This window comes from Diospyros lotus, chromosome 12 (assembly GCF_014633365.1).
Source record: "Diospyros lotus cultivar Yz01 chromosome 12, ASM1463336v1, whole genome shotgun sequence".
NCBI classification, from domain to species: domain Eukaryota; kingdom Viridiplantae; phylum Streptophyta; class Magnoliopsida; order Ericales; family Ebenaceae; genus Diospyros; species Diospyros lotus.
Window position 1 is genome coordinate 33,414,704 of NC_068349.1, and position 8,928 is coordinate 33,423,631.

Below are 8,928 nucleotides of genomic sequence, written 5' to 3' on the forward strand. Positions count from 1 at the left end.
AAATCAGAAAAATGGTCTTTTCATATAAAAAAAAAAGGTGATTAGATAATGTTCTAGTGAACTTGTTAGAATCTTCTACAAGTATGCTATGTGTCCTGCTCCCTACTGGCTTGAGGTAACGTGAATGATCATATGCATTTGCCAGTGACATATAATTGAAGTTATTTCCCATCTAAGGAGTATGCAACTGAGTGCTTCTATTTCAAGTTAGTATTTCAAAGGGTTTAAATTTTCATTTGTTACCATGCATGTTTACTGGAATCATATTTTCCTTATTAAAATGTAAAATTTGTCAAAAAGCTTATTGGTGGCATTATCATTCAAACTTTCAGATTTTAATGAACTTTGCTCTATTGTTTAGTTTCAACAAAATTTTAAAAGGAACTACTTCTACTAAGCTAATTTGAATCTCAGCACAAACTCAACAGTAGAATTTGGATCATGTTGGTTGTGCTGGTTTTTCTGATATCCCCACTTTTTTTACAGTTTTTTCAAAAGTTAATTTTTAAGGCAAAACATTTCACCTCCATTGAAGTGAGGCAAAAGCTTGATTGTCTTTAGATGTTAGTTTATAGGAAATTGTTCCTTGATTAAAGCTTGTCTTGTGGTGCTTCCATTGCTGTAGGACATCTGGACCTATATGTGGTCAGATGACCATGGGGCAGTGCAGTAGAAGGTCCAAGATTCCCAACAACCTACCATTCAACTTCTACCTAGGCAATGAGCAGAAAGAAAACTAGAAGGCCTAACAGAGTGCCACAATTTTAGAGATTACAGCATATGTAAAATGCTTCTCACTGGGAAGCATAAAAAAATCCCTAGAATATTGTCAATGGAGAAAATGAAACAAAATGATAGAACTGCTTGTGACTGAAAACTCTTAGAGACATTTAACAGTGTCAAGTAAAGATTCAGGATTTCAAGATTAACATACATGTTTATATTAGAATTATTTACATAAGGCAGTATGCTATCGTGCTGCCCACAGAAATATCCTTGCATAAGTAATTATTGTAGATTTTATTACACAATGAACGCATATTTGTGCTTGCTTGTCAAAAAATTATTAGTTACACCTTCATCATGTGTAACTTAAATATAGAGCAAAAATTGATCCAAGTCATTTCAGTACAAGATTGGCATATCTTTGATCTGCTTAAGTTCTTTGACATCGGGCAACTGAATCTTGTGGCTGATTTTTGTTTCAGTTTGACTGCCAAGCACCTTTAAGGTGAACCATAAAGAGGTTCAGACTTCACACATTTGACTTATTTCATAACAAAATCTTCCTCCAAGTGAACTTGAAAATGCCTTCAAATCATGTGCGAAACTTCCTGCCAAATGAAACCAGGATGCTTGCTCAGATTTCCTTTATTGGAAGCTAGCAATCTTGTTTTCTGGTTTACTGGACAAATATTTTTCAAATCCATTACCTCAGGGAGATTAGATTAACAAAAACAATCACAAGCCTTAATCCCCTAGGTGGGGTTGGCTACATGAGTTCTAAACCTCCACTCTTGTCTGTCCATGGTTTTATATGCTTTGTATTAGGGAGAATAGGTTAACAAAAGCAATCACAAGCCTTATTCTCCCTAGGGGGGTTGGCTACATGAATTCTAGACCTCCAATTATCTCTGTCCGCGGTTTTATACTATCTATGGGCCTTATATCATATTTCATGTTTAAGGGTTTCTCACCAATTTTCTTTGGTTTTCTTCACCCTCCTTTGCTACAAATTTCATCCATTTGTTTTACAGGTGTTGGGTTCATCAATTGGTGTTATTCTCACATCCAGATTATTTTAATCGCGTCTCCCGCATCATGTTACTCCTCTGTGTCATTCTAATCTCGATTGTGTTCATGTTTTGCATATGTTGGTATTTAACTACCCAATACGCTAAGCCACATAACAAATGTGGTTTTATATCTGCCCAATAAAATTTCCTTTTAAGTTTAAGAAGATTTACAATAGCATAAAATTTTGGGCATTGGGCATATTTCTCCATTTTAAGCATCCTGTCTTGATTTTATTAGTAATATCCTCCATAACCTCTCCTTTTTTTCAACAATTGATCTGAGAAATAGAAATGGATATTTCCATGGGAACTCAATCATCAAGTCTCACAATGACATCATCCATTTTTCAACATTTATTGAACTTACATACCATATATTTAGTTTTTGACCTACTTAAGTTAAAACTTTTGGACTTTAAAGGTGGTTTATCCATAATTCAAGTTTACTTGTCAAGTTAGTATTACTATTATTTGGCTCATCTACCAAGACAATAGTCTGTAAATAGCATACACCAAGGCACTTCTTCTAGGATGTGTTTTGTGAGTTCATCATCACAAGATGAAAAGAAAAATGCTCAAATTTATTCACGTTAACAGATATCACTTGGATGTCTAAATGGTTATTTATGTTTTTATAGTGTTTCAAGTTTTATATCTTGTCATTTTCAACTTTAGTCTGGCATATACGAAAATCTATGATCACTGTTTTTGTTTTGGTATATTTGAAGCTTATGCCCATTTTTCTCATTGTTTTTCAAGGCACTGGATTTGATAAGGGGCAAAAATGTGTTGTTGCTGATGGATTCATCCTTGGAAGGACAGTATGCTGAGGAAGATGCAACTGCATTGGTTGAACTTGCTTCAAAATGTCTTCAATATGAGGCGAGAGATCGACCAGATGTCAAGTTTCTTCTCACAGCAGTAGCACCCCTGCAAAAGCAGAAAGAGGTGAAATTTAGTTAATTAGTTTGACTGGGCTGGGAATTTGTTATTGAGTTGTTGCATGCAGAAGATGGCTATAATTTTAGTTCATATTAATATTTGTAGGTCGCATCCCATGTTTTGATGGGTCTGACAAAAACTCCTGTGGTGCTGCCGACCATGCTTTCCCCTCTTGGAAAGGCTTGTGCAAGAATGGACCTGACTGCAGTTCATGATATCTTGCTTAAAACAGGCTATAAAGATGAAGAGGGTGCAGAAAATGAGGTAAGGAAATTAAGTCCTGTTCTGATACTAACAAATCTTGATGATCAACTGTAAATGAGAGGAAAATGCATGTTTCTATGTTAGCAACACATTGAAGCCCTTTCTTAAGTTACCATTAATTCCCAACTAGAGATGTCAACTGAGCTGGGCCATGCTAAGAGCCAGTATGGCCTGACCTAACCACTCCCCCGCTTCCCTCTTCTTTCACACTGCACTCCAACTGTTGCATAAATTGCTGCATATATTATGCGGCAGTTAGCAGCATAATATATGCAATATATTAAAAAAAAAATAAAAAAAAGAAGGCCCACTGGGGCCAACATTCTGTGTTGGGCCAACCATTCTGGGTGTTAGAATGGCCCGGCCAGCAAACTTGTTTGGCATCTATAGTCCCAACAAGAAGATTCTCAAGTCTTAATCTTGCTAGATGCGGTTGGCTATGCAAATTCCAATTTTCTAATTATTTCTATCCGTGGTTATATCTTTTGTGAGGTCATTATTCTCTATTTTATGTTTAAGGATTTTCCACTAAGTTTTCTTTAGTCTTCTTCTACCTCTCTTGCTACAAATTTCTTCTATGCTATCCGCTAAGTGTGTCTATTGGTCTTCTTTTTGCATATCCAAATTATCTTAATTGCGTCCCGCATGTCTTACCATCAATAGGTGCTACTTTAACCTTATTTTGTGAATTTTGTTTCTAATTCTATCTTTTCTTGTACAACCACATATTTGTTGTAACATCCTTATCTCAATTAGGTTCAAATTTGCACATATTGGTTACTTAAAAATGATAAATAACTCTAGTCATAACAACAAAGATGATTTATAATCCTCCAATAAAACTATATTTTCTGAGTTTTGAAGGGAATTTATGATTATATAAATATTGGATGGACTTCTCCTCTTTAACCATCTTGCCTTGATTCTATGCATGACATTGCCAATTGCTCCCTCTCTTTTTGCATGGGAGAAGAGGAGTTTTCAGTCTATGAAGCACGGGCATGCCTAAGAGGTTGCCATGTTGGTGTTGCCAGTGTGTCGGACGCACCGACACGGTGACACACCAGTGACACGTGTTGGACACACCCACATGGTGTGTCTTGACACTTTTTTTTTTATTATTTTTAGAAGGGACAAGCGACTGATACTCATGTCCCTTCCTGGACACTTCAAAGACGTGTTTAGAGTAGGAATCGTGTTTCTTCTATACCTTGTTTTATGCATGAATCTTCGGTTTCGATTGCACAATTCTTCCATCTCCAGCCCGTTCAAGCTTCCATTCTTTTTATATTTGATTGCGAATGGAATGTGAGGGACAAGAAGGGTCGGACTTCCAAGATGGGATGATCTGGTGTGGACTGTGAATGACTAGCAACATTGCGATGATGGTGAGTGGCAACTGGACTGTGTCTTCCAAGTGATGTAGTGGTGCAGTGACCATAGTCTGTCAAGTTTCTTGCTTCTTGTGACTGGGTTTTTCAAGTGATGCAGTGTACTGTATTGGATTTCGCTAGGAACCAAGATGACTTTTCAGTTTCACCTTCAATTTCTATTGTGCTAGTTGAATTCTATGAGTTTGCTTGAGTCCTCATTTACTGTATAGTGCATAATATTAATATATTCTGAAGTTAATTCTTCTTGATTGTACTTGATATATGTAATAAAATATAATATGTTCTTCATAGTTCATTCTTCTTGATTATCCTCCAATTTTAATGTTTTATATACTTGATATATGTAAAATTATTTTATGTGATAGCCCAATCTCTCTGATAATTTCTCTTTTGATATGTTATTTTATTTATGTATTTAATGAGTTTGGAATATAATTTTGATATTTTATTATATCATTACAAATATAAAAATTTACTTTATTAATTAATATACCATGTTGTGTCCTACTTTTTTGAAAAATACCGTGTCCCGTGTTGCTGTGTCCTCTTATATGTGTCCGTGTTTCATAGTTTTCAGTTAACGTAATTATTTAATGTGATCCTTAAGTGAAAAAGGATGTTGGACAACTGGAGGAAGAGCACTTTATGCCTATTTGTAAAAATAAGGAGATGTTCAAAGTTTTATAAATTATAGAAAATCAAGTTAATGGGAATACACTATGAAACTTGGGGAGAGTGATTGAGGTTAAGGAGAGAAAACAAGGTGTCTGAAAACCAATTTGTTTCGTGTTTGGTAGGTCAACAGTGGAAGTTATCTAGTTGCTAAGGCACTTAATGAGAAGATATAGAAATAAATAAAAGACATGTTATGAAAGACGTGTAACATAAAGTAGAAACATGTGCCAGAACATGTGAAGCATATATTGAGGTATTTCCAATTACAATTAGATTACATTATTGCTCTGCATGAAGCCCTTATCTCTTTGCTCTATTAATGGATGAACTCACAAAACATATTTAGGCAGAGGTGTCTTGGGGTATGCTATTTGTATATGATATTGGCTTGATGGATGAGACAAAAAAAGGCACTAATACTAAGATCAATGATGAAACAAAAAAAGGCATTAACACTAAGATCAAGATAAAGAAGAACCTTTTAGAATATGGATGTTTTAACTTGAGTAGATTGAATTGAATATATGTATTGTAAGTTTAGTAATGGCATGAGTGTGGATGGTGTTATGGTGAAACTTGAAGATCAAGTCATTTTAAGAAAATGTTATTTTTGATGTCTTGGATTAATTGTCCCAAAAGATGGAGAGATTAATGAGGATGTAACCCATAAGATTATGGTTTGATGGTTAAAATAGAAAAGTGTGTTTGGTGTTTTTTGCAATAGTAAGATTTTATTAAAGCTAAAAAGGAAAATTCCATAAGATGGCTATAAGACCTGATTTGTTATATGGCATAGAATATTGGGTAATAGAGAATCAACTTGTGCAAAATTTCTGCATAAAGAAGATGAGGATATTAAGATGGATGTACAATCATACAAGAAAACATAAAATAAAAAATTAGGTTTAATAGGTTGGAGTGGCTCTTGTTGAGTATAAGTTGCATGAAATATGATTAAAGTGATTTGATCATGTCAGAAGAACATGAATAGAGGCTCCTGTGAGGAGTGGATGGAATAGTACAAGTCTACTAAAGAGGTAGGGGAAGACCAAGAAAAACTTGATGGCAGACTTTTAGGTATGATATATAAGTTATAAGGGCCATGCAGAAGATACGATGATCATATAACTGATTGGTGAGTTAAAATTTATGTAGCGAACTCCAAATAGTGGGATTAAGGCTTGATATGTTGTTGTAATTGATCTTCAAGTCTCATTGTTTCATCATCCAAACTTTTATTTTTTATGGAATTTATATTCCATATATTCAGTTTTTCTAATGCTTCACTTGAGACATTTAGATTCTATGATTTTCCTCCATAGTTCAAGTACAATGCTCACTCCAATCTTAAGTTACCCCTAATCCCAGAAGTTAAAAATGTTAGAAATGAGTAACAATGTGTATCAAGATTCTTAACACATCTGTAACGTGTAACATATGCACAGGGTAAAGGTGTATGGACAGCAAACATGTGTATTAGAGAGACTAACTTATAATGAGACTTGAATCCTGGACTTCTGAAAGTCCTGAAATTACAGATCTTACACTGTGCAAAGACACCATTAGTCCCAACGCTTAACTATTAAGAGCTCAACAATGTATATCAAGGGGTGGCAAGTGGACAAACTAAGCCAAAGTGCATCCGCTTACAAAAAAACAATAGTGACGCAGAATATGAGAAACAAACACATTTGACAAGTGATGAACCAAGTACCCTTTGCAGTGAAACCAATTATTATGTTAAGTTTCCATTAGTTTAAAAAGTTTTTCAGTCTGCAGTTAGATCAGCACCTGACCCACTGCAAACTAGTTTGGTAGTCCATCACTATTTTTGATCTGTACTACACTTAAATTTTACTGCATGTTATTGTATTCAAGAAGGTATATCGTCTGCTATTCTCTCCGTCGGCTTGAATGTCTTTGTATTGTAACTTTATCATCTGAAGTTCTAGATTTCATGCTTTTGGCTTTGGTACATTTATTTATTACATCTTACTGGTCTTGCATCCCTGTGTAGTTATCATTCCAAGAATGGACTCAACAAGTTCAAGATATGTTGAATACAAAGAAGTTTGGAGATATTGCATTTAGGGACAAGGATTTCAAGAATGCCATTGATTATTATTCAAAGGTGGTATACACTTACTCTAATTGTGAACTCATTTACTCGGGTATTATAATTTATATAGGACACGATAAAATTAAATTTGTTGTTACTCTAATGTGAGACATGGTATGCTCATAAGATTGGCTTCAGTTGAAAAGGTTTCTTTTCCCTTTATTTTCTTACTTTAAGGTATTTGTTTCTCTTATTTTCTTATTTTAAGGTAATCTTTTTCAAAAAGAAGTGAGTGATTCACCGATGAGGATGTGAATAGCCAGAATTGCATTTGTCTATAACATTAAATACATTATTGCTGTGCAAATTGATACCTGCTTGCCCAATGTATTTTACAGCATAATTTCCAGAAAATATATCTACGACTTTTGGAGTTTGCTTAGAATTAGTTTTAGATTGTTTTAATTTTGGACGCATGTACCTGGACACATCATTAGTCAGAGGCTTCCAAGACCTATGAAATTTGTGATTGATATGCCGGTGATAATGTGTTAACGAAGGAGAAAAACATGTAGTCAGAAACTAGCATATTTATAGTGATTATATCATAACAAAAAATGAATGCTGTGCCCACTTCAGGTCTTTAGTTGACTAAGTTTTGAAAAACCACGACCTCATAAAAATTTCAATCCCTTATGCTACCCTTGGTTAACGAGGAGCAACATTAGTAGAAATCCCCTTCCTATTTGTCTAGTGTGAGGAATTTGTTTCATGAACTTTTCTTATTCTTCTGCCTGAACCACTACTACTAAAATGCAGTTGGTATCAATGATGTCTGTCCCTTCTGGTACTGTCTTTGTGCGTCGAGCCCTTTCCTACTTGATGATTGGTCAACCTGAATTAGCCCTAAGGGATGCCATGCAGGCTCAGGTGTGCTTGCCTGAGTGGCCCACTGCCTTCTACATGCAGGCTCTTGCCCTATCCAAACTTGGAATGGAAACTGATGCTCAAGACATGCTAAATGATGGAGCCTCCTTTGAGGCCAAGAAACAAAACAGCTGGCGCGGTTAACTTCAACAACCTGATGGCTGCAACTCCAGTTTCTGCTTCATTCAGGAAAATCTGATCAATCCAATTGCTAATAGGCTGCAAGAGAGATTCATTTGGGGAAACAAATTAGATGGTTTTTTCAGTACCTAGTCTGTTGTAGACAAGATAGTATCATAGCCAAGAAATGTATAAAGCTCTTATAATTGCCAAATAAGTATATTTATTAGTTGCCCATCAATTTCATTTTGTTTTAGCCCGTTTCTCTGTTGCATGGAAATTGGTTGAACTCGTTGATTAGGGCTTCCAGTATCAAAAGGTTGTGTTTTAGATGAAGAGAGCTCGCTATAACACAAGCTTCGGCTACTGCCTTGCTCAAATCCAGTTTGTTGAACAGTTAAATGTGCTCTATGCTTGTTAGCATTTGAACTTGTGTCTGGCAATTGAATTTGTTTCAGAGAGCTACATAATACACTATTTGAGCGCTATTCTTTTGACATTTTTGCCTCCAATTTCACTGCTTTGACGGTCTTATCATCAAAGGGTAATTTGGTGCTAGCTGACAAATCCAAAGCCATCAATTGCAGGAAAGGCTGTGTTCTCGTTGCATTTTTCTTTGCAATTTCTTTGTCTGGCTTTTATGGGCATGCTTGCCCAATTTGTTGGGCTCTGCGTGAAGAATGCCATTTCCTTCTAAAACTTGAAGTTTGAAATGTTTTATATGTTGGTTAAACCAATCAAATTTTGTCAC

At 35.3% G+C, this 8,928-nt stretch overlaps 1 protein-coding gene across 2 annotated transcripts in view; it reads left to right on the plus strand.

Moving 5' to 3' along the window:
* The window catches only part of LOC127786461 (serine/threonine-protein kinase BSK2), a 33,945-nt gene extending 25,269 nt beyond the window's left edge, over positions 1 to 8,676 (plus strand). For both annotated transcript variants that reach the window (XM_052313873.1, XM_052313874.1), the window contains exons 7-10: positions 2,556 to 2,744; positions 2,844 to 3,002; positions 7,089 to 7,202; positions 7,950 to 8,676. In XM_052313873.1, coding sequence (XP_052169833.1) covers positions 2,556 to 2,744; positions 2,844 to 3,002; positions 7,089 to 7,202; positions 7,950 to 8,201 — 714 coding nt within the window. In that variant the 3' untranslated portion in view covers positions 8,202 to 8,676. The remainder of the gene's footprint in view (positions 1 to 2,555; positions 2,745 to 2,843; positions 3,003 to 7,088; positions 7,203 to 7,949) is intronic.
* Positions 8,677 to 8,928: the final 252 nt, after the last annotated feature.